This window comes from Hoplias malabaricus, chromosome 1 (assembly GCF_029633855.1).
Source record: "Hoplias malabaricus isolate fHopMal1 chromosome 1, fHopMal1.hap1, whole genome shotgun sequence".
Lineage (NCBI taxonomy): Eukaryota > Metazoa > Chordata > Actinopteri > Characiformes > Erythrinidae > Hoplias > Hoplias malabaricus.
This window is the reverse complement of record NC_089800.1, coordinates 17,116,491-17,142,426: the sequence shown is the minus strand read 5'-3', so window position 1 is coordinate 17,142,426 and position 25,936 is coordinate 17,116,491. Positions and strand designations below refer to the sequence as shown.

The 25,936-nt window shown below is 38.6% G+C and overlaps 2 protein-coding genes and 1 pseudogene across 2 annotated transcripts; all 3 read left to right on the top strand.

The window, feature by feature from the left end:
• The first annotated feature begins 6,449 nt into the window (after positions 1 to 6,449).
• On the top strand, positions 6,450 to 16,276 carry zmp:0000000991 (uncharacterized). The gene is made up of 5 exons (XM_066641742.1): positions 6,450 to 6,544; positions 9,049 to 9,107; positions 9,654 to 9,840; positions 11,715 to 11,760; positions 12,084 to 16,276. Exons 1-5 carry the CDS (start codon positions 6,450 to 6,452, stop codon positions 16,260 to 16,262), a joined length of 4,566 nt encoding a protein of 1,521 aa, XP_066497839.1. The 3' UTR covers positions 16,263 to 16,276.
• A 2,105-nt stretch (positions 16,277 to 18,381) lies between these two features.
• Positions 18,382 to 23,063, top strand: LOC136687096 (protein MFI-like). The gene is made up of 10 exons (XM_066661379.1): positions 18,382 to 18,512; positions 18,853 to 18,901; positions 20,015 to 20,138; positions 20,262 to 20,354; positions 20,662 to 20,715; positions 20,878 to 21,087; positions 21,907 to 22,040; positions 22,297 to 22,467; positions 22,679 to 22,734; positions 22,875 to 23,063. The coding sequence occupies exons 2-10, from the start codon at positions 18,861 to 18,863 to the stop codon at positions 22,940 to 22,942; spliced, it is 951 nt and encodes a 316-aa protein (XP_066517476.1). The 5' UTR covers positions 18,382 to 18,512; positions 18,853 to 18,860; the 3' UTR covers positions 22,943 to 23,063.
• A 651-nt stretch (positions 23,064 to 23,714) lies between these two features.
• Positions 23,715 to 24,803, top strand: LOC136666278 (arylamine N-acetyltransferase, pineal gland isozyme NAT-3-like; annotated as a pseudogene).
• Positions 24,804 to 25,936: the final 1,133 nt, after the last annotated feature.

The following is a 25,936-nucleotide window of genomic DNA, read 5'->3' as shown; positions in this document are numbered from 1 at the left end:
ATACTAATATAATATATATTAATTTCAGAAGAGTGTATGGATGTTGAACAACACTGAACTAGATATTTGTTCATGCCTGTGATATTGAAAATAATTGATAATTTTATATATATTTAGTCTATATCTGATTACAGAGGATAGACAGTTCGCTTGTTGACGTCGATGCCGCGTTTCCTCTTTCATCTCGTCTGCTTTTATTTCCTTATATAACCATGAAGGAGTGAGAGGGAAATGGGCAGCTACAGTAGCAGCCCTGGTTAAGTGGATACTGTTGGGGCCAGGAACAGGGCGTATTTTTCCCCAAATTGCTCTATTTTCACAAATGGACTCTTATTGATTCTAAGAATGCCTCTCTTCAAAACAGATAATCTGTTACTGCCATTTACCTCTGCCAGTCACCACTTAAGCATAATTACCCAGCAGTCAATACTGCGGCAAGCCCACTGCCACAGTTAACCTCTGAGTCACCGGCTCCCAGCTCCCAGGCTCCAGCCCCAGTCGGTCTAAGCAGATTGACAGCAGTAGAGCATGTAATTAAATGATTGTCTCATCAATTAATGAAGCTGTTACTTGTGCTTAATGTACCCAATCAGGACTGCAGACTGCCTTCAGTAAGTTCATCATCATGCCCTTCACAAACTTTGTGGATATGGCATATTTGCACCTTTTACTTAAAGGGACAGTAGGTAAAATTTGGTATTTTTGCTCCTGGGCTCCCCCTAAATTCACAGAGAGTCATTCACTTTTAAGTCATTCATTCATTCATTATCTGTAACCGCTTATCCAAGTCAGGGTCGCGGTGGGTCCAGAGCCTACCTGGAATCATTGGGCGCAAGGCGGGAATACACCCTGGAGGGGGCGCCAGTCCTTCGCAGGGCAACACAGACACACACACACATTTACTCACACACTCACACCTGCGGACACTTTGGAGTCGCCAATCCACCTACCAACGTGTGGGAGGAAACCGGAGCACCCCGAGGAAACCCACGCGGAGAACACACCACACTCCTCACAGACAGTCACCCGGAGGAAACCCACACAGACACAGGGAGAACACACCAACTCCTCACAGACAGTCACCCGGAGGAAACCCACACAGACACAGGGAGAACACACCAACTCCTCACAGACAGTCACCCGGAGCGGGAATTGAACCCACAACCTCCAGGTTCCTGGAGCTGTGTGACACTACCTGCTGCCCCACCATGCCGCCCCACTTTTAAGTCACTCTCCTGAAATCAAGGGAATAAGAAGGGAGGGGGGGGCGGTTGTTTTCTGCCCTCTACCCTTCACAGATAACATAGTGCAGTTTCTACTGTGCAGAGTATGTAGTAGCAACAGCTTAGGCTCTCTTCTTCGTACTAAAGCTCAGAAGCATCACAATTTTATAGCTGTCCCTAGTGTTCCTTTAAGACTGATGAATGTAAAAGAGCTCAAAGACAAGTCTAGGCTGAAATGTGGGTGAAAAAAAACACTCCTTAAAGCCTTAGTATGAATGGACAAATCTAAAGTGCTGTAGGCTGAATGGGAGGTTCTAAAAGATTTGTTGTTGAAATCACAACCATAATTAATTCAAAATGGGCTGTTTTTACAGCTTCCATTGTATTGGCCTGGGGGGGTGCTGCCTATTAAATGATACCGAAAGCCTAGTGAACTACATTAATTCTGCAAACATTTGAGGTAGGCCACAACCAGGAGAAATGACATGCTTTATAATGAATGATTCCAGACACCGTCAGTCATCTTTTCTTGCCGCAGGCATTCTGGCTTACCTAAACATTTTGTTTTTATGCCCATGAGCAGTATTTATAATTTACCTGCCAGGTTTCATATTAAAAACCTTCTAACACAGTGGTCCAGTCTCTCATGGTTACTAAGGTGAAATAAAACCATCTGTGCATATAAATATCTATGTTTACACAATATTTACTCAAAGTGATGTTCGCATTTTAATGTGACATAAACACCCACACTTAAACCTCTTAAATACCGTCCAGCTGATTACTTAGAGTGAGATTGTTTCTCCTAACTGTTTGATAAATTGTGCTCTAAGAAATTTGCTGATCATTTTTTGTGATTACTTTTTTAGAGCTGCATAAAAACTCAATTACACCAACCACTTCAAAACGTGCTCCGAATGAGTTCCCTTAACATGGCCACTATTTTAAAAAATCAATCCATGGTTATGAATTGGGCTTGTCAGAATCTTCCCAGGAGATAATGTATTTTCAAGTGATCGGCTGTAATTTATGTAACACATGACAAGCAGCTTATGAAATATGTAAGACCTTCCTTGGCCCAATTCCAGCGTCCACTGTGCCAGTCAAACTGAAACTGTAAGACTGAGAGAGCTGCTCCTCAATAAGCAATAAGAGATTTGCATTGGGAGCCTGATAAGTAAGTTATTAGAGCCACTAAACACAACCATTTTAACTCTGTTTATCCCTTAGAATAAAACAGTCTGTGCCTTTAAGGCTAATACATGTATATGGCTTCTGTTAAGATTGGCTGAAATGCATTGTTCCTTTTTACTTTTTTTATTCAAAAAAGTATTCTGTATTTAAACAATCCTAAACTTCAGCATAAATTATGGAGTTACATTGCTGTACAATGACTAGATTCAAAGGCATCATTAATATAATTTAAAACAGTCTCTTTTTTCAGCTTGTCTTCTGAAACTTTAACAAACTTTACAACTATCTCCAAAATCAGTTTTTTCCATGGCATCTCCTCTTTAAATAATCCAGTACGTTGTGCAGTATTTGAGTATATATTTACACATTCTGAAGTTACAAAATAACTAGTTTGTCACATTGCAATTATAAATTAATTAATTCATTAATTCTTTTAACCGCTTATCCATTTCAGGGTCGCGGTGGGTGCGGAGCCTACAAGAAATCAAGCTTTGAAGGGGGCACCAGTCCTTGGCGGGGTGAAACACATTCACACATTCACTCACACACTCACACCTAAGGATACTTTTGAGTAGCCAATCCACCTACCAACGTTTTTTGAAAGGTGGGAGCACCCGGAGGAAGCCCGTGTGGACATAGGGAGAACATGCCAAACTGCTCACAGACAGCTAACCAGAGAGGTAACATTACAGTTAACCAAAGCAGATTCATAACGATTATATAAGCTCAGTGCTACGTGAGTGAAAAAAGTGAGTGGAGATGTTAAAGCTCATCTGCTATATCAGACTTTTATATGTGCCTTTTTTCCTGAAATATGATTATATCCACTCCCCATCCCCAATTACTTTAACCTCTGGCACATGATAAATATCTGATTAATGAACTATACTGGTTAAAGCCCCCTGAATATGCTCTGCTGTGGTGGGCAATGTAGAATGTAGTAATATCCTGATTGAATTCCAGCATTCTTGGCTCATTGCAGTGGGGTTAAAAAGAGTAATTAATGGTCTGCCGTGTTTATGCTTAAAATAATTAGTGTCCTTCCATCATTAATTTTTGCAGAGCTGAGCTGAAGACCCAAAAAAATATTTTTCATTATAGGTCCCAAAAAATCAGCTTTTTTACCAATTACAAGCAGGAAGATGTTTCAATGCAACTCTTTCTCCACAAGGGCACTGCAAAGATTTAATGTCGCCAACATGTAGAGCATCTTAGTAGATATTAATCAGGATAATCAGCTGGTGAGCTATAGTTTACTTTTACATATTGTAACTTAGGAAGGGGGGCGGCACGGTGGCACAGCCACACAGCTCCAGGGGCCTGGAGATTGTGGGTTCGATTCCCGCTTCGGGTGACTGTCTGTGAGAAGTTGGTGTGTTCTCCCCGTGGGTTTCCTTTGGGTGCTCCGGTTTCCTCCCACAGTCCAAAAACACACATTGGTAGGTGTGAGTCTGTGTTGCCCTGTGAAGGACTGGCGCACCGTCCAGGGTGTATTCCCGCCTTGCGCCCAATGATTCCATGTAGGCTCTGGACCCACCGCGAACCTGAGCTGGATAGGCAGATGATGAATGAATAAAATTGAGTAGGTGTCACATTTTTGTTAAACCATTTTCACTATTGTTAATTGAACACTTTTTAAACTGCCACAAATGCCAGCACCACAGGAAGGCTCAACATACTTTGAGCTGGTATATTGGGCAACAGATACCCAGGGGAGGGATGGGCCAGCTATAACACATCTTATTCTGGCCATAACATAAAATAAAATAAAAATCATTATCATGTTTGCAGAGAAAAAAAAAAGTGCAGTGTAATACAATGGAGATCTGGACTGAGAACCAGTGATGCATTGCTCAGGATAATTTCTGAGTGGGTTAGAGCAGTGTTTAGCAAAATGGGCTGAGATAAGTAATGTGAATAACACCAAAATGTAAGAATAATAAACTGCAGTGTGTATGGGATGTTTGAAGATTGGGATTTATAAAATATCAACTCACAATAACAGCATCTATAACTCTCTGCGGATCTTTTTTGACCAGTCAGAAATTTAGCCATGAACAGGAAAACAGCAATACAACAATTCAAATATGGGTGGCACAGCAGGTAGTGTCGCAGTCACGCAACTCCAGGGACCTGGAGGTTGTGGGTTCGATTCCCACTCCGGGTGACTCTCTGTGAGGAGTTGGTGTGTTCTCCCTGTGTCCGCATGGGTTTCCTCCGGGTGCTCCAGTTTCCCCCCACAGTCCAAAAACACATATTGGTAGGTGGATTGGCGAATCAAAAGTGTCCGAATGTGTGTGTCTGTGTTGCCCTGTGAAGGACTGGTGCCCCCTCCAGGGTGTATTCCTGCCTTGCGAAAGCCTACCTGGAATCATTGGGCCCCACCGTGACCCTGAATTGGATAAGTGGTTACAGATAATGAATGAAAGAATACAAATAAGTCCTAAGTTCATTGGTAGTAGAATCATGAAGCACACAAATGTGGAATGGCTCCCTCTATTGCTCCTATGCATTACTAAACCACTATTTTTTTTTAGATTCTTCTAGTTTGGCAGTAACTAGTTCTTAAAAAGGAATTTAGCAGATTTTTCAGGTCTGCATTGAGATGTAAAAAGAGACAATCATTGGATTTATCAGCAATACTGCATTGCTGAGAAACTCACAGACTAATATTTCTTTACAGTGGTGGTGATAAGAATCAGAAATTGCAGAATATTCCAACACAAATCTTAGAATGTCTTAGAAATTTTAGAAACCCTAGAATGTCACATTTAAATGCAAACCATATTGAATGACCTTACACCTGAATGGAAGAATTAAGTGGGCATCACCATGGTGGCTGCGTATGTCTCTCTAAAATCCCAATAAAAACATCTGCGTAAACTATATCTTCACACATTTGCAAATCACCCATGCCGTACAGATGCACCATGACAGATATAGGCTTTTTCACCTGTAACTGATAACAATTGATGCATGGCTTTCTACTTGCGCAATAGAGTTTCACGTTGCATTTCTTGCAGAAGCGGAAGAGAGTGTTAAGTGTTAATGGTTTTCCAAAGTACTCCTGAATGTGTATGTGGTTATATTTATCTCAGTATCATGATGATTTCTCATGCAATGCCATCTGAGGGCTCAAAGGTCATGTACATTCAATAGTATCTTCCAACCTTGCCCTAAACAGACTAAGATTCATTTGGATTCCTTAAATCTTTTCACAATTTCATGTGTGATAGAATTCTTTGCAATCTTGTATTGTGGAATTTTATTTTTTGAGCTTTTTAGAAAATGTTTCTTGACGTTTCACATAAAGTAGTGAGCACCACCCATATTTGCTAGCAAAGAATGAGCTTTTGGTTGATGCTTCCATTATATCTTGTATATGAAATGTTACGGTATGTTTTGAAATGTTGGAATGTTTCACTCTTATTTAATTCCTGTCACAACATTCTCAGAGTATGTGGCAACTAATCCTTTACCTGCTGAAATATACAAAATTATTTGGTTTTATTGCATTAAAAACAACTTTTCCAGAAACACAGTTAGTATAATTTAAAACGGTAAAACTTAAGATGACACATAAAAATATCACAATTACAAATGACAAAGATTAAATGTACAAAACTATTTAAAAGGACAAAAAAAACATCAACTGATGTACACTACAGATGGTACCGCATAATAGGAAATTGAACATACCTAAGAGGATATTATAATAATTATCTTAATTTCACTTGACGTTTCTTAATGTAGCTTCAGTTTTACCAGAAAATATTTTGAGCTCTCTCTACCCTTCCCTACTCGCCCTCGCTGTATCCGCTCTGGAGCAGTTTGTGAGTTAAATGACTGATGTGGCTGCGGGTTTACTATCGCCACCCCTTCCTTCGCCGCACTTCCTCGGAACCCCACAGACAATTACAGGAGAATTTACCCCGTCCTGACACTCGAAGAGCTGGTAATACTGCTGTGTCGGTGAAGGTGAGGGGTTAAATGGAGACAACAACGAGATAAACGAGTAGTGTCACGTCTATAATGTCAACACATGACTTGAACGTGAAGTTCAGAACACGTACCGACGCACTGAAGGGCAACGTGCGGAAAAAGTATCTGGGAAAGCAGAAAGTTGGGTGAGTAAAAGATATCTTATGATTGTGATTTTATTTAATTCGTGTTTATGCTTTAGCCCTGTTTCCAAAGTTGTAGTTGGTTTCTCATTCGCCCGTTTGTTATTCGAACTCCAAGTTCCACCTTAAATGGTGCAGCAGATACATTCGGGCGACTGCTGAGCAAGAATATAACAACTCTGCCATTTAAGGTGGAACGGAGAATTCATATAAGATGCGTGCGAATGCGAAACCAACCAAAGCTTTGTAAAGCGTCTTTAAGTAAGTCCTTCACGTCTTGTAGATTTTAAAAGTAGCAACGAAATCTTTAATTATGAATAATTTTTCAGGTTAAAATAAATTACTCATGTGATACAGAACTTGTGTTACTATATCCACAGAACTTTACAGATGGTCTACATTAGGATGTTAAAAGAGAACAACAGTATTTGTTCAGATTTTCTGCTTAATTCAGAATTAAAGAAGTAAACAGATTCATGCAGAATATTAGTGCATAATTCCGGAGAAACGTACCCAGTCAAATCCTTTGTGTGAAGTGATGCATTGTAGAGAAGTGTACAGATTTAGAATTGTCAATGTCAGCAACGTCGATTTGTTGTTATTATTTGGTATTATTATTATTTTATCTAAAATGGTCAGTGAATCTACCTGGTGTTTGGGGGTTTAATGTGTAATTTATTCATGGCTTGTTTGTGCTGACTGAACTGATGTAAGACACAAAAATCAGACTTTTAACCGCATATTCTATCAAAAAAAAGTTTAACATGTCTTGAGGTAATAAAACAGTGACCACATTTTTCACACTAGTGGTCTTGAGTTCGTTTTACTGCTAGAAAGATGTGTCATTTTTAGTACATTGATCCACATGAAGCTTTTTCCTTAACGTGAAACAAGCTTGACTTCTCTCAATGTACAAAAACAGTGACAAAACGCCAAAATTTGCTTAGTTATAATTGCTCATGTTTACTCTCTACAGCTAGAAAGATGAACCTAATCTAAAAATAAAGTAGTAATATTTATATTATGCTTTTTCTCTACACTTAAACCAGTTTTAAGCATTTTAGAATATCACTTGTGAAACCATGTCACGTAGAAGATGTATAAACGTATGCATAAATTAAGCAGTCAGCACCATAGCTAGGTATTTACCCTTTGAATCTGCAGTGGTCAAAAGATTATCTCATATAGACCTTAAGCGTTTCTACAAACCTAGGAATCAGTCCTGTAAACTTGAAGGATGGGGCTTTTAAGCTACAGGCAACTTGTGGAGATATATGCAGGGACTAAAAGCATATTCATAGATCTGTGTGCATTTAATATACTTTTAGGGATATATTTTTTGGAAATATCTTTAAAATATATAATTCAAAGAGATGTATTTTTTAGGGGTTGTTTCGATGACCGGAGAGGGACTTAAGAAAAAAAAAAAAAGTTTAGGTCAAAATTATTTGGCAAAGCTATGACAGTATCTCAAGCATCTGGCAGAGTATTCCTATACACTTCATGTAAAAGTTATTATTTGGAGACTTTAACTCAGTACTTCCTTCACCACTGTCAACACTCCTGACTCAGTTTCACATCAGACCAATCTAAAAACTTCACAATATAATAAAGCACACATTTGAAAAAAATGTGTTATTTCCATTTAAAATAATTTCCCAAATGCTACATAGTCTTCAGAAGAAAACATATCTCAAACAATCTGCAGGATGGTAACTAGTCCCAGATGAAGGCATAAAATCATTTGCAGTGCTGGTGTGATTTAGCTGTAAACTGGCAACACCCTTATTGTGCAATACCTGGCAGCTGATCATATTCCCCATACAAAACATCAAGTGTCCAGTACTCAATGACAGGAATAAATAGGACTTCAAGATGTTTAACTTGCATCAAAGCTAACATATAATTTGGAGAAAGTGTGCCAGCATCTTGTTGTGGTTATGATTATTCACGGCTTATTACCTGCTCCAATAATTTTTGGAGGAACTTTGGAGGAATCCATGAGATGCATATGCATATGCAGTTAGTCTTGCTTGTTGGCATTAAATAATGTTCCATGAAATATGTTCCTCCTTTCTGACTGATTAGTCATGGGTGAAATTAGTATCTATTCTGGGTACAGCTCATGTAAAAAGTTACACCCTTTTGAATGTCATTCAATGGTATTTATTGCCAATAAAACACCAATGCTTCACAATCTTGTTTCAGATTCATAACAACATATGATAGATGGCAACATATGAGTTTGTGATCTAGTGCATAATGCTGTGTTTTTCTACATTATGTCATTACATTGAACCAATCATTGTATTGTTCTGGACTACAGTTCTGGGTGTTGCTGTTTACTATTGTGGAGAGAAGGGAGTGGATCCTACTGTTGACAACCCGCCTAAACTAGCGAGTTCCATATGTGGGACCTGTGTTTGTTTAGGAAAACATTCGTTGCTCTGGACATGATGATTGTGTGATTAGTGCAACTTTGATTTTGGATATATTGCCCTTTCCAGGAATGGGAATGATCAGTGTCCATCTGGAACATCAACTGAAAACATCCAAACCACCAAGAGTAAGCAAATTTATTCCAGAACCAGCTTTTATACTTGTCATTACTATGCAATTTTTTTTTGTATTGCCTGCTAAGGAAACAATAACACTGTCAAATCTGTGTGATACAGACCGCTACACGGGTGCTTTAATCCATACCTAGTCCTGATGTATAATTAAGAATGTTTGATGTGGCTTTGCAAATGTACATGTAGGGCCTACATGTTAATTGGTAGCTACAAGCTTCCAAAGACTTCTGAAGCTGTGTCTTTCTGCAGTCAGTGTCATTCCCAGATAAGGAGTGTTGGGATTTATGTTTTTATTGTCTATGTGAACATTAATGGAGTTTTGAAAATAGTTTCTTTCACATCTAGAGTTAACATAAGTGAATATATATATTTTTTATATCTTTGTGCATGTATCCTCTACCGGATGATGTTGTGACCTCAGTTGCATATTAATATTCAAAGTTAAATCTGTACGCATTCTTTATAGTAATCCCTTTGCATGAATTCATATTTAAGAGTGGAAATTTAAACTCAGATTTCTTGTCACTGTTTCTCATCAGATCTCTACATCAGACGCAGAATCCTTCTGAGAAGTAAGACAGACTCGAGCAGCACCACAGGGGATCTGAGGGAAACTCCTGAGCAGCCACGGTTCACCTCCTTTTTCTCACTGACACTGCCCCCTAAAAGCAGTGAGAAGAACAGCACAAACAGCCGCACTGAGGCACAGCTGAACTGTCATGAGCTGTGAGTCTGATATACCTTGACTTTCCCTTTCTTTGGTGTCACTTTTCCTTTTTTTTTTTTTTGGTACAAGTTGCATCATGTCAGTTACATGTCCAGTAAGTGTTGGTAATGATTAACCCAACCACACCTAATTTAACTTTTAGCCTTACTAATATGCCTCTCCCTCTTAGTAAATGGTGTGAGACAATTAAATACCATTCATGCTTTCATGTAATGGTTGCTGCATTATTTCTCAAGCTTTAAAATTCTGTGTCAGTTGTCAAATCCTTGCGGCAGGTGAAGATAACCTTTAGACTGTGCACGCTGGTATGAGGTGCTTCTGAGCTAGACCTTATATAGTCATTCCTGATGGGTGTGTTTGTGTCTGAAGCTGAAGGTATTCATGTATATTATAAAGCTTTGTTTTTAACCATATTTGTGATGTGCCGGGTTGGGCTGAGCTTTGATGGAATGTCAGTCGGTTAAAGGGAAACTCTTCAGACATCTGGTTCCTATCAGAACCACTGCAGACATTTTGGACTCTACATTTCTGTAGAGTGGAGTATTGCACACTGCACATCAAGCCCACTCTCAATGCCTTTCTTTACATCTTAACCATTTAATTATGCAGACATTTTGACTGCACATTCAGTGCTCAAAGTTGTATAAGTCTGCACTGTTCCAGAAATGTTCTGCTTCAGAATACTATGAGGGTGTGTCAAATTCTTTTGAACATGTTTTAACTCATTAAACAAAACAATACAAATCCTGAACAGAGAACTATTGCTGATGTTTACTGACCTATTTTTGTTTCCTTGGAACTATGGGGAACAGCCCCCTGGTTAATATATATATATATATATATATATATATATATATATATATATAAATCCATGTATGATCGGGATAACTTAAGCCCAAAGTTCATGACTGTTCATGACTGCATTGTCCCTCATCTCTTTTCTTAACAGGCTTGACTTCGGGCTTAAATTATCTAAAGGTAGTAATCCTTAGGTAGTAAGGTAGTAAGCTTTCCTTGTGGAATAACCCTTCAGGGTATCTGATTCTCATTAGTGCCCACATCAACTGAACCAGTGTTGTGTGTATGTGTGTGTGTGTGTGTGCATGTGTGAGTGTAAACATGACTGTGTAGGAGACAGACTGATCATAAAAGAGCTTAAGCCTTGTCTCCTCCCTTTCAGCCAGCCTTATGGATTGTTTACCTTCATACTACTTAGTCTGGGAGAGAAAGGGTGGAATGCAGTTCATCTTGTTTGGCCACGTTGTCTTGGTGAATATTTGGAAGCTCAAAAACACAAGCTTCATTGCAAGTGCATGTGAAAATGTTAGCAGTGAAGCAGAGGTATGTTTTATACCCTCTGTTCCCTGTTCTCCTGCCCGAGGCAAACTATGTAAATTCAGAATATTTCGCAATTGAAATTTTATTGAGTTAATTTTCTAAACTTGAGAAATGCAAGTCAAAATACCACTGGGCAGAGTTGGAAAAAGCTTGTTTTCATAACCAAATATGTACTTTGAAATTGGTGATCAAAGGTTTGGAAATACATGTCTTCTGAACTATTGTATGTTATATACAAAGGTAAAAATGCAGTAAAAAATAATTTGATAATTTGGTTTGGTTTATCTGAATGTTTGTGCATTAAGCTCCAAATTATGCCAAAATGGAAAAAAGCTGAGGAATTCCCTCTATAGAACATGTACCAGTTGAGGTTATAATATACAGACTACACTGTGCAAGTTAATAGAGAATACAGCTGGTGTAATTATTAATTCGAAGGACGATTTCAAACTTTGGTGGGGTATTGTCTAAAATGTGCATATGTAGCCTTACATAACAATGTGGAATTCTGTAATTTTTTGGTATTTTCCTACAGAAAATCTGAAGCTGGAAGGAAGCCAACTGATGTCCATCACACTGAGGTAGGTACAAAATAATCAAGGTTTTGACTCTGCATTCAAACGTTTAATAATTATGATCCCTGACATTAATGGATGTTCCCCTTTGATTCTGATGTGGGGGGTTTTGTATGTTTTCAATACTTTTATTAAACTATGTTATTGGAGGATTTAGGCAACTGTTTTCTGCACAAGGTGGAATATAAATCATGTATTTGCTTTAGTTGTTAATAGCTTAATGCCCATTCTAAGCATGTTTATAAGTGCTCAGATGAGTTCTGTAGCTTCTGAAAGCTTATTATAAATGTATTTTATTTTGTTTATTTATTTATTTTTGTTTGTTTCAGTATTATAAAAAGACACGGTGCCCCAGCACTACCAGAGAATTATCTGATGAAGCAGCTAAAGATGAGAATGTGTCAGAGCCATGCTATGAAAACGAGGGGCCTACCCAATCTCACCAAAGCCATGCTGGAAGTGACATATCAAGCCACCGATCCACAGAAGGAATACACTGCGGCGTAGCCCTGCGTGATCGAGCAAACACTGCAAGTTGCTCACAAAGACAGTCACCAGTTTCTGATCATCAGACAGAGCTGCCAGTTTCTGAGAGTGAAAGTACAGCGAGGGATCCTGAAGTTAACAACCCTTTCAAAGAGAATGCAGAAGGAGCACTCTCTCACAGTAATCTAATTCCTTTTGGAGAGGACAGAGGTTCAAAGGCCACTACTAACTGCCAGCCCTCTGCATGTTCTCCCAGAGAACTAAAGAGGGCCTTATCACTGCCCTCCTTTCCTGCTCCTCATCACAGCTGTAAACTTGAAACAGAACCACATCTTATCGGTCTCACTGCTGCAATGTTCACATCCACCATAGTGTCTGTTCTTGCCCCTCACTGGAGTGGACGTCTTAGGAGACACAAGAGAGGTGTAAGTGAGGTTGAACCAGACATCCAGGTGAGTGGACAGAACAACAACCTTCCTGCTTCAGGCCAGAATCCACCTCAACATCTTTTTCCTCATACCCAGACAAATCCAGGTTTACCAATGTTTGATGAGTTCAACATTAAGCAAGAACAAGGAAAAAACAGCATGGATTCTGGGGAATGGCAAAAAGAAACACTTTCTCCACATCTCACAGCCACCTTTGAAACAAAAAGGCATGTTTTACAACCTATACCAAACCAACAGGCAGTGGACAGTAAGACTGAGTTTGTATCATCTGTTCGTAGTCAAGTGCCTAGGTCACCTCTCTCACCTCTGTTTAATGAACACCAAAGAATATCACAGGATGGAGTGCAAGGAGAATCCTTTTCCCCACCGACCTCCAGGCCAACAGCTGGGAGTCTGATTCTCTCCTGGAGAAGATTAAACTCAAGGAAAACGAATGCTGAGCCTTCTGAAATGGAGAAGCAGCTTGATTCAACTTATGGGTTCCTAACTTTGCCAAGAAAAAGTATGTTGAGAATTTCTCAACCACATTCCTCAGTAGTTTCCCCAGACGACTCAGCCAAAGACACATCTGTTCCATACACCTTCTCTGCCTCTCCTGAGCAACTCCAAACACTAGAAGAGAAGAAATCTCCTGTCTCCCCAGGAGGCAGACAGGTGAAGGCAAGGAAGACAATGTTTTTAAACAAAAGGGAGTTTGACTTTCATAGTAGAACTTCTTTAGACACATTTACAGAAGGGCTGCATTCAAAATCTCCAACAACATCTAGCCACACAGAGACTCAGGAACAGTCCAAAGAAATTCTGGAAAGGATATATTCTCATGTAAAGAACAATAAGTCAGTGGACGACAACACAGACTATACACACACTAATAAAAATAATACTGAACTCTACAGTTTGAATACTAATGGTATTCACCAAGCAGCTGATTATCCAATCATTTCTCCGAAAGACAATACAAACAATAATATCAGCAAATTGTTTTCACAGAGTTGTCACATTTCTGATAGCATGGGTAATAACTACAGCCAGCCCAGCAGCTGTATGCAGTCTAGTAGCACCTATGATGAGAATTCTAACAATTTCAACACTGCAAATGCCCCAAGCAAATCAGAAAGTACAGGCGCCTTGTCTTCACATACAAGACCCAAAACAACAGGGATAAAGACACTTTCCAGTCTCTCTCTGGGGTTATCATCAGTGTCCCTCAGTAGTCACAAATCGGTCATTAATACAAGCAGTTTGTCGCCAGAGATGCATTCTCCCAGTCCAAACAACATGACTGGGAGAACCTTCACAAACAGCCTGGTGTTCTCACCCAGGAAAGAACCTTCTCCTGTGGAAGGAACAAGCCCTTCCCCTGTGTGGCTGAACTATCTGAACTCTCAAGCATATAAAAGCCCTTCAGATCTAACAAGTCTTCTTTCCCAGTCTAGACCTTCCAGAAGAGTTCATACTCCAAGTATCTACTCATATCTGAGGGAAACTAGTCCTCCTATAACCACGCAGACATCATCAGCATTTACCCCTTCTAGTCCTCGAACCCCAACTGTAAATCAGAATGCAGATGAAGTACAGAAAGATAAAAATTCAGAAACCTCTGTGTTCACATTTGACCTAAGCCCTGTAGAATCACGGGTTTTGATACAAGACTTATGTACCAGCAGCTCACCACAGTCTCTGCCACCTGACACTGGCATGAGATCCCTTCCTCGTTTCAGTAAATCCCCTTACTCCACTCTGATCTCTACTAGACCAGCACTTAACAACACATTGCATAATCTCTCATCTCCACCTGTGCCCAACCAGCACAGCAAATGTACACCTTCTGATACTCCAAATGTAACTGCCAGAACTCCTAAATTTAACAAAAGTATACACAAATCTAATTTAATTCAGGGGTTATCTGAAGAACCCTGTGATTCTTCTGTCAAGCAGCTCATAATGGAAGGGTCACAGACATCATCTGTCTTTTTAGGAACTTGCAGCTGCATTCCAGATGTAAAGTACAAAGACTGTCAGACAGTTAACTTAATACCAGAGGCTACACACCCAAAGAACAGTGACATAGTCATTAAGAACTTCCCTCACAAAGGATGCGATGGCATGTTTTCATCTCAGAGTGACAAAGGTAATACTTACAATGTTCAAGGGTTGAATTACAAAATGTACCCTCCACCTTCTAGTTCAGTCACAGTTAGCGAAGCTGCCAATATGCAGGAAAGAGTAAAAACCTTGCAGACAAAGGAGACTTTACAAGGAGTCCCAAGTACAAATTCAAAGAAGAGCCTCTTCTCAAAAAGTAGGAAAGATAATACTCTGAATTCCACCTCTTCTCCAAGCAAAGACAGTTCAGCTCCTCAAGATGTTAAAAAGGGAGTGATGACAGGACTCAAAAGCGGCAAGAGAATGGATCAGGTATTTAATCGTCTGAAATTGAAATTTGGTGTCAAACGTTCAGAAGATGATGATTTCACAAATAGAAGTACAAAGAACTTGAACCAGCAGTCTTCAGACATGAAGGCTTTGGAAAGCAATAAGGCCTTGGAAATGGAAAAGTGCCAAACGCTTTCCTCAAACTCTCATATCACCAATGTCAGAGAATCTTATCATTGTTCTGGAGACTTTCCAGAATTTACATCTAAGAAAAACGAGAACACTTCAAATGTGGGTAAGCACAAAAGACTTGCAAATGAAAATGGAAGCCAGTTTCTGGTTGGACCACAAAGCCATAACCGACCTAAGCCTCATTATATCAACCGCTATGCCACTATGCCACAGACTAGGAAAGCTAACTTTGGTCCCTCTTCCACACTTTATCTACCAGAGTTTCTGTCAAATGATGCACAAAATGATGATGTGTTTTATAACAATTTCCCAACAATGACCAAACATCCCTCCATTTTTCCAGCTGAGAATTTTCCTCACACAAGAAATGCTATGCATTCTCAGAGGCAACACCAGATGGGGGCTCAGTTTTCTGCTTCCTGTGCTGATCTGATGTATGGGCTGGAGCGCAAACGTTCAGTTTCCGTTACTAGCGTAGTTTCAGGCCGTCCATCAGGTCCTGGTCGAATCTCAACTGGATCAAAGCAAGGCAGTGTCAGTGACCTGACCAGCTCACCAGATGAGTTTGTGACCTGGAGCAAACATTCCAGTCTTGGGAGTCCATGTGATTCTCCTGGGTTTGGCGCAAGAAGTCCTAGTAGCGTCCCTGCTCACAATACTTACAAGGCCTGTGCAGGAAGGTGGCCAACAAATGACCATCTGTGGAGCCCAGTTAAACTTGAGATTTCCCCGTGCTCATGGGACATAGAAACAGATCCAACTCCACCACCTTCCCCTCCTTTTTCACCCACCTCTCGTCGTATGTCCCAAATCCCCAGCTCCTCTTCGACCAGCAGCAGGACCTCACACAGCAGTTTGTCTCCTCGTGGGATCCTGCCATCCAAGAATTATAAGTCCACTTTGTCTGTCTTTGAAGAATCGAGTTCAGACACCACTACTGACGATGAATACTATCTTAATAGTGATGATGATGATGATGATGGTGAGAAAGAAACAGAGCTTTAGAGGCAGACAAAGTTGGGATTGGGATTATCTTCCAACATAATGAAAACAGTGCCATAGTACTAGTTATTCTATTTATATATTATGAATCCTGAAAATATCCCAGTCATGGATACTTTTAATATATTTCAAAACTTTTTTAACCAGGAATGAATATGACTAACATTGAAAAAACATACATACAGTTAATTAAACCCATTCATGACCAATTTAGAAAACCACTTAGAACTTTCTAACTTTCTCTGTTCTGATTGGTCAAAATTGTTGGAATTTTGTGTAGTTATGGTTTATATGATGGGTTTTGGTTTAGAAGCAAATATGTTAAAATCAGTTGATTTTATGGACTATTTTTGACTATTCAGAACTTTTTTTTACCCATATCTTTTTTATTTTTTCAGATATGCGAAAAGGAAATAAATGTTCACATATGGAAATTAATAGATTAAGCTTAACATCTATGTGGTTCTTAATTTTTGGCTTTTTGTATTTGGAGGCAATTTCAGTTTGAAATATATGTTAAGTAGTAATATCTAATTGAAATAACTGTATTGTAAAATCAAATGTTATTTAAGCTGTGTTTCCTTGATAATGTTTTTGCCTTACAAGATTTTTAATGATAATAGTAATGGGAAATGGTGTAACGGATCACAAAACTCCTGGATTGGATCAGGTCACAGAACACCAAAATAGAAAAAAGGAGACCCGTGTAAAATATTAAAAATTTTGTAGCGAGCGTCAAAGAAGAATTCAGAATGGGCCTAACCCCATGCTGATAACTGGGGAATCTAAGTGTAGTCATGTAGTGTCAAGCGGAACTAACAGGTGCTTTGTTAATGTAAGTGCACACATGCATCAAACCACCCCAAAGACAGTTCCAAACAAACCAGAATGTTTTGTTTATGTTTATGAAGTAGCAGCTCAGAGGAGCGACTGCTCCATTTAATTTTCTTTCGTTACCGTAGTGGAGCCCGGTGCTCTGAGGTGGATTTACTGTCACAGTGAGTGCCGTGCTCGATAGCGCCATCGCCCGTGGCACAAAGTTTACAATCTATAATGGTTTTAACTACGTGCTCTGTTCACGTGAATCACTCCCAGCCCAGTTTGTATATGCCTCTGCGTTAAGAGAAAGGAACCGTGGCACAAAAACCCTATTCCACGCAGTTAGGGTTAAACTTTTGCAATTAATCCGCAGTTTACGTGCGTCCCGAAATGTGGAGGGTGATCTATTACACCACTAGTAATGAGGTTGTGATGGCTGTACAAATTAATTAATAATTCAAAGTAACAAAACAACTATTTCAGAACCACAAAAATGATATAAAAATTTGCTCCCCCTGTGTGCAAAACACTATGGATTTTGTGATTTTTCACAACTAAACGCTTTAATTTCAAATTTGGCTTAAAATGCCATTGTCACTGAAAACAGTTTCCTCATTTTAAATTAGAGTTTTAATGTACACAGTTAAAATTGTTCACAACATACTGTTCAATTCTAGAGTCCAACTATGGAAGTAGGCTGCAGATTTAGCCTGTTATGAGTTCACTCTTAATTTGATGTCACAAAAACCAACACGTATATATGTTCATGTTTTGAGAATAAGATTTATGATTATTATTATTTTCACATTCCTTACTTTGTCAATAATCATTTTCATGTATTTATTCTTTTATTAGACTAGCTAATGAAGGTAGATGATACTCCATTGCGACTCAGAAGCGTGTCTTCTAATAACACAGTTGTAATAAATAACAGCTTATTATGGCTTGTCATATCAGTAGCTTAAACTTCACTATGAAAGACTTAAGCAACACACCCTTTCAAATGCTATTGGGCTCACGCTGTGGGGGAGGGAGTGGTGGACAGGTCTGTACAGCTAACAGCTCAATATAGTTCAATGCATAGTAACAGCTGCATGAATGTAATTTTCTCAGTTTGTTCCTGAGGAAAAAAGTAATGTACAGTACATGTACATTAAATGTATAGGTGTTGTTTTTTTGTTTTTTTTTGTTTACAGTCTTCAGTAACACCCTGGGCATCTGAACCATGGTTACAAAGTTTGTTTGTGTTGCTCTGGTAACATTCATTCACTTTCATTAATCTGGCCCAGAGCAAGAGTGCAAACAGGATTGGACAGATATGTAAAACTGAAAACATTGCAATTACTGGGGTTAATGGATATTTTGTGTGCTTTATTTGCATGGAAAAGGGCTTAGACTTCACAGCTTGACAACTGACTGTTGATGATGGTGCAGGTAGTGAGATTTTGTATTTTTCTATCTGTTTGTACTGAAGCCTATCCTAAGCTCTATTTAGACTGTACTGATGTATTTTCTACAGAATTAATGGTTGTGCAATAAATAGAAACATGTCTTAAATTGAATAATTTAATATGTAAATTGTATATTCCTCATAGCTTAGTTAATTGAATTAATCTGTTTGATAGAGAATATTTTGTACGTGCTGTTTTTTCTAAATGCTAATATATGGAATGCTCATTGCAGCCTGCTGCTTATATGATGCAATAAAATGTGGAATTATTTATTTACGTTCACATTCTGTTGTTATTTGTTCTCTGCTGCCATTGATGTGCAGATAAAGACATGAAAAACGAAAAGGTTAAGTTCCCATACCTATTTGACAGGTGCGTACAAGCAATAACATTAACTCAGTTATGAGCTGTGTCATCTCAGTAATAAGATAATCTCACCAGTTTTAGCATGAAGAGATTATTGGTTGAAATACAAGTTTTTACCCATGAGTTAATAGTTTGTAACCAGGTTGATAAGAGATTTATAGTGTTTTTGACAACTGAAGAACCTAAAACAATGCTGATGTTTATATAAAATTTAATAACAAACATGTGTAAAGACTTATTCTAATGGCAGCTGTCATAAAACATTCTAGAGTGTAATTGACTGCAGCTTTTATGACAATTAAATCTTGTTGGAATAAGATTTTCATGCAGTTTTGATTTGTGTCACTTGTAATAAAAGTCTCATATAATTGTAAAGTAGCCTTTTGAACAGCGATCTACAGTAAAACAGCACCAATCTTTTACTTTGAAAGTTACAGCCATGTTGACTCATTCAGTCTTTTAGTTAATCTAGTGAGGACAGAATTTGGTCAGAGAAACCCACATGGCCTGCTAACTTTGATGAAAACAGTTTGCTGAATTAGTCACTCAGACTTGTAATGTGAGATTACAGCTCTGTTTACACAGTCCCGTCTGTCAGAGTCTGGAATGTGAACATGTGGCTGTGATGGTAACACAGTGAAGGCTGGATGATGAGTGGGTGGCTACTATTATTCCAGTGGGGTGGGACATTAGCTCAGTGTGAGCTAAACAGAAATCCTAACTAAACAAATCCTAACAGTCTGTAAAATCAGGTGTTTTCTTTTCAATGGGCCACAAACTTGACGCATTCCAAGTAAATGTGATGAACATATACCATCACTTTCCATATAAAAACACGTATCTCCATTTTTGTTTATTTTTAATTTACTTAATCATTTGCACACACCAGCTGTATTTGGAATAAAATCTTTTACATTAAAATTTAAGAAGTTTTTTTCCCTTCTATAAAGTTAATATTTTAGAGATACGTGTTTGTCTTTGGACAGCAACTATATGCAAATTGACTCCGAAATGGAGCTTTGTGTATAATTCTACCTATAATCCCATTAATTTCCCTCTAAACTGTTTACAACATGATAAGGTGAGTAATGGTTACAGATGCTTGTATGTACACCACAGGACCCCTGATTCCTCGCCCTCTGAGGTTGTGGCCCAGGATGAAAATGACAGCCAGGAGACACCACAGGAGAGAGTGTATGACCAGGCAGCAAGAATCATCCAGAGACTGTGGAGGAAGCATGTTGTTAGTGACTAACTGGAATTTTATTATAACTATTTTGACCAGATTCATTTACAATTCAGTCATATATATCTATTGAATATCAATTGTACACAAACCAGTGTGTATTTCTGCTTCACTCTGTAGAACATAGCTGTTTTCAAATACTTCAAGGACCTGGTGAACTTTGGTAGCCATGGTGATCCTCGAAACCTGCTAAAATATGTTAACCCCAGAGAGGTAATTCCTAAATTGTGGAATACCATGCCACAGTCTCTCCATATTTGTCCCTCGTCTTCCTCTTTTAAATCTTTTCTCTCAGCATTTTCACTCTTTGTTACCTTGACTAATCTGCTGTCTGGCCTTTGTCTTTATTGTTATCATGTAAATTATTATTATTATTATATTATTTTTCTCCTGCTTACACTATGGAAAGTGTCCTTGAGTTTGAGAAAGGCCCTATATAAATTAACATATTATTATATATATTCTGATTATATGCAGTCAGTAAATAAGCATTACTATGAGTGAGTGTGTTTTGCTGTAGGCTGAAATGCTGGATGCTGCCTCAGGTGTCTATGTACGCTTCAGACTGGGTGGTGTAAGTAACTGGTTTTCACCAATAATGACACACTCACTTGCTGTTCTTAATGTGTGGTCGTTGCAGTCTTATCCGTTGTTTATTTTGAGAAGGTGACACTGAGTAGGTTTAGCCCTATTGATACTATCTCCTCTTTAACTGATCATCATTCTCCCACTCAAGACAACCTTTCCTCCAAACGTCTACTATAAGATCTTCACCCACCGTCCAATTGTGGACCTGTGTGCTAGCAGCCCGAAAGACTACACCCATGCTGGACAGAAACATCTGGTCCCTATGCAAATCCATAATGGTCAGCCTGTGGTCCATGATGACCACACTGGCTGGTACAAACGGGTGGAGAATAATGGTTGGAGGCTGCTGTCTGGAAAGGTGTGTATATGTATTATGATACATATATATGTTAATGTATTAACATTTTATATGCCTTTTTTTCCCATTTATATCACAGTTAGGCATATTGATTGAGGTCTCTTACCAGTATAGCAAGGTGTTTTGCCAGAACAGGAAATCATCTCTGCCGCATGGAGAGCAGTAGTACCATTCATTAATCCTCACCAAACCCTGCATAACCAATGATGAATGACCACTGCATATTGAATCACCTTATTACGCTTCAATAAATTAGCCATCATTGCACACCCGTCGTATTATTCCTTGGTACATGCTGATTTACAAAACCTTTCTTGGCCTATCTCCTTCTTATCTGTGTCAGTTGTTGCAATCTCTGTCCTCTAGTTATAACACTTGTTTTGCCCAGCTTATCACGCTGAGAGTCCCGAAAACAAATACAGTTTTGGATCTGTCCCCTTTTTAGTCAGCTGCAGCCAAGGACTGGAACTTGCTTCAGAAAACACTAAGATTGGTCAACTTTATTTCAAAGTCAGCTTTTAGGAATTCTGTTACTGCTCTTTTAGCTGATAAAAGTAATTGTTACATAGATACTCACTGATATAATTAGTCATCTTCATAGTAGTGGATGTCATTTATTCTGTTAGTTGGATTCTCTTGTTTTTGCTTTCTGCTGTTTTTGTTGTATACAGCTTTTTATGTGTCATTAAAAAAAAAAGCTTTGCCTTTTGCCAGGCTGCCATTGTAACTAAGATGTTCTTAATGACTTGCCTTGTGAAATAAAGGTTAAATATATTTTTTAATTATCTGTGTAAATAACTTCATTATTTCTATTAAAAGGTTTGCCTTTTTGGAGACCCCATCTTTCAAAACACCCATAACAAAAAGTTTGAATTCCATCACTGCAAAATCCGCAGACAGCAAGATGTTGAGCGAAAAAAGAAGACGCGCAAAATTGAGTGGATGAAAAAAATGTAAGTGTACCTAGAGGAAGGTTGTGTCAGAAATGGCATATCTGGACTGGATATGTTTACTGTAATATAGAATACACCACTGCAGCAACCTAAATGTGACAATTTAAAAACATTGATTTTGTAATTTTTAGAATCTATAATAATTTTTAGAATAAAAAAATCTAAATTGCATTCCTCCACTGTTTGACCAAAATAATTTTAGGGATAATTTTATTGGATGTTTATGCAAAGTTGACACACTTTCTCCTGTGTGCAGGTATGAAGATGGAGCTCTTTATGCTTGCACAGATCAGAGAGAAACCGCAGAGCTGGTGGAGCACTCAGCTCAGGGCATGATGAGGACGGTCCAGGAGCACGGGCCTGACACTATTCTGGATTGGGAGGTGGATGAGCTGATTGAATGGACCAATGCACTCAACTTTGAGGAGTAATTCAGCTATTATTAATTTTCACATACAAAATAAATGAATAAGCTTGAAATATGTATACTGCAGGGGCCTGTATGTGAGCCTCCATTTTTTTATTTCCTCACTCTCACATGTATTAGAGTTTGTATTAGTGATTCTCTTTGAATTAGTGATTTCCACCCACTAAACTTTCAATTCAGCTGCTAACATTCAGCTATTTGATTTATACAGGTATGTAAATGAGTGGAAGATTGTGGGCACCAGTAACTCTTCAGCGCTTAAAGAAGGTATACTGTAACATTATAGTTCAGTGCATTTTCTCGTTTACAACACTGTTGTCTACAGCCGTTGCTTTAACTTTATAATAGCTCCACCTTCTGGCTGTTTACTGATCGCTCTCTCCATCACTTTCGTTTTCTTTTTGCAGATAACCAGGCGTTTTTCTCTAAACTTGACCCCTGTAAATGTTCCCAGCTCACACAGGACAGCTGTTAGAGGTGGTCAGCAGCGGTGGTCTCTTTGGTCATAAGTCCAGTCTGATTTAAACAGAATTCTCACATCTCAGACTGGGTCATATGACACAGTTCATAGGGATGGTTCTCTGTTACCCAACGCGACGCAGAAATTCTATATATTTATAAATCGATGCTTGTAAAGTTTGTGAGATTGTTGTTATTGGGGAATGTGTAATTTGTACTCATGTAAAACACACACACACACACATTATATATATATATATATATATATATATATATATATATATATATATATATATATATATATATATATATATATATATATACATATATATAAACCATATTTCCTACCGGTGATTAAACAGAATTCTAGACAAAATGGCACATTTCAGCACTTTTCCATTCGCAATATAATTTATTGTTTTATCTTCATTAGGACAACGTGCCGGAAAGTATACCAAAACAAACGGACACTTACACACATAAGGACAAAAGTTGTGGGGGTTTACCGACTCAGCCACTCTTGCTAAAACACCACAATACTGTCGTGTCGTCTTACGAACTGATCGGTTTGCCGATTAGCCTCAGATTAAATTGATTTAACTCTCATTCGGCGCTTTATTTTTTTCGTTGTGTTATATGTTAGCGTTTTCGCAGGCAAAGGTTGTGTCGTTAGCCTGAAGCAGAGCGTTTTTTTTTCTTTTTCCAGTAAAATCTAAAGTTCGGAGGATATAAAACTATTCGGTCTATTTTTTTATTTTTTTATTTTTTGCCGGTTTCTCTTCAGAAGAATGGATATTGAGAAATATTTTAACTCGTATTGGCTGCTCTTTTCCCTGTTCTCCAAATCTGGCGACTTTGAGACTTCTGCACCTCCAGCACTTGTTCACGGTTCCTTTTGAGAACCTGTCCATTCACATTGGGGAAAAGGTCCACCTTGACCTTCCTCTACTGTATGAGAAAATAGTTTTAAAAAGGAGAGGGGGCGTTTGCTTTGAAAACAATGGCCTTTTCTCTTGGCTTTTGAGCCAGCTGGGGTTTGATGTACATATTCTTTCAGCTCAGGTGAAGAACCACTTTACCAAGGCCTATGGCCCACCATTTGACCACTTTATCATGTTGGTGAACCTCAATGGGCACAGATGGCTCTGTGATGTGGGCTTTGGGTCAGGGTTTCAGCTTCCACTTTCTCTAGAGACGGATGAACCTCAAAAACAGAGCCATGGAGTGTATCGCATTCGTACTGAGGATAATCTCATCTTTCTGGAAGCACTCTTGGACAATGACTGTGTAAAGATCACAAAAGAGGACATAGCATGGAATGTATTGTACAAATTCACCCTCACCCCATGTAAGAGGGACGATTTCAGAGCCATGTGTGATTACCACCAGAGTTCCATCAGCTCCACCTTATTCTGCAAATCCCTTTGCTCCCTGCTCTTACCAAATGGAAGAATTACCATCATAGGCCACAAACTGATTATCACCAGCTTATCAGCTGAGGGGGGACAGCCTGTAAAAACCAAAACAGACCTCACAGATGAAGAAATTACTGAACTTGTAAGGGACAAGTTTGGAATAGTGCTTCCCTCACCGTTCACCCCAAAAGATGTTGACATTGTGCCCCCACCAGTCATGTATTGAAGTTGATTATATTATTGATTATACATTAATCTCTTCCCAAACTATAATCAATGGCTCAATGGTTTTGGTTTACAAGCAAATATGTTACAATCAGTTGATTTTATGGACTATTTATGACAATTCAGAACTTTTTTTAACCATATAATCTTTTTTTTTTATCAGATATGTGAAAAGGAAATAAATGTTCACATATGGAAATTAATAGATTAAGCTTAACATCGACATGGTTCTTAATTTTTGGCTTTTTGTATTTGGAGGCAATTTCAGTTTGAAATATCTGTTATGCAGTAATATCTAATTGAAATATCTGTATTGTAAATTCAAATGTTATTTAAGCTGTGTTTCCTTGATAAAGTTTTTGCCTTACAAGATTTTTAATGATAATAGTAATGGGAAATGGTGTAACGGATTACAAAACTCCTGGTTCGGATCAGGTCACAGAACACCAAAATAGAAAAAAGGAGACCCGTGTAAAATATAAAACATTTTGTAGCGAGCGTCAAAGAATGTTCCTAACCCCACGCTGATACCTGGGGAACCTAAGTGTAGTCATGTAATGTCAAGCGAAACTAACAGGTGCTTTGTTAATGTAAGTGCACACATGCTCCCCAATGTTACAGTGAACATGCATCAAACCACCCCAAAGACAGTCCCAAACAAACCAGAAAAGTGAAAGGGGCTCACGCTGCAATATTTTGTGTTACAACTTCGTTTGTATTAGTGATTTTTTATTTTGACGTGTTCTGTTTATGAAGTAGCAGCTAAGAGGAGAGACTGCTCCGTTTCATATTCTTTCGTTACCGTAGTGGAGCCCGGTGCTCTGAGGTGGATTTACTGTCACAGTGAGTGCCGTGCTCGATAGCGCCATCGCCCATGGCACAAAGTTTACAATCTATAATGGTTTTAACTACATGCTCTGTTCACGTGAATCACTCCCAGCCCACTTTGTATATGTTTTCACCAAGCCTCTGCGTTAAGAAAAATGAACCCTGGCACAAAAACACTGTTCCACGAAGTTAGGGTTAAACTTTTGCAATTAATCCTCAGTTTACGTGCATCCCGAAATGTGGAGGGTGCTCTATTACACCACTAGTAATGAGGTTGTGATGGCTGTACAAATTAATTAATAATTCAAGTAACAAAACAACTATTTCAGAACCACAAATATGATATAAAATGTGCTCCCCCTGTGTGCAAAACACTATGGATTTTGTGATTTTTCACAACTAAATGCTTTCATTTCAAATTTGGCTTAAAATGCCATTGTCACTGAAAACAATTTCCTCCTTTTAAATTAGAGTTTTAATGCACACAGTTAAAATTGTTCACAACATACTGTTCAATTCTAGAGTCCAACTATGGAAGTAGG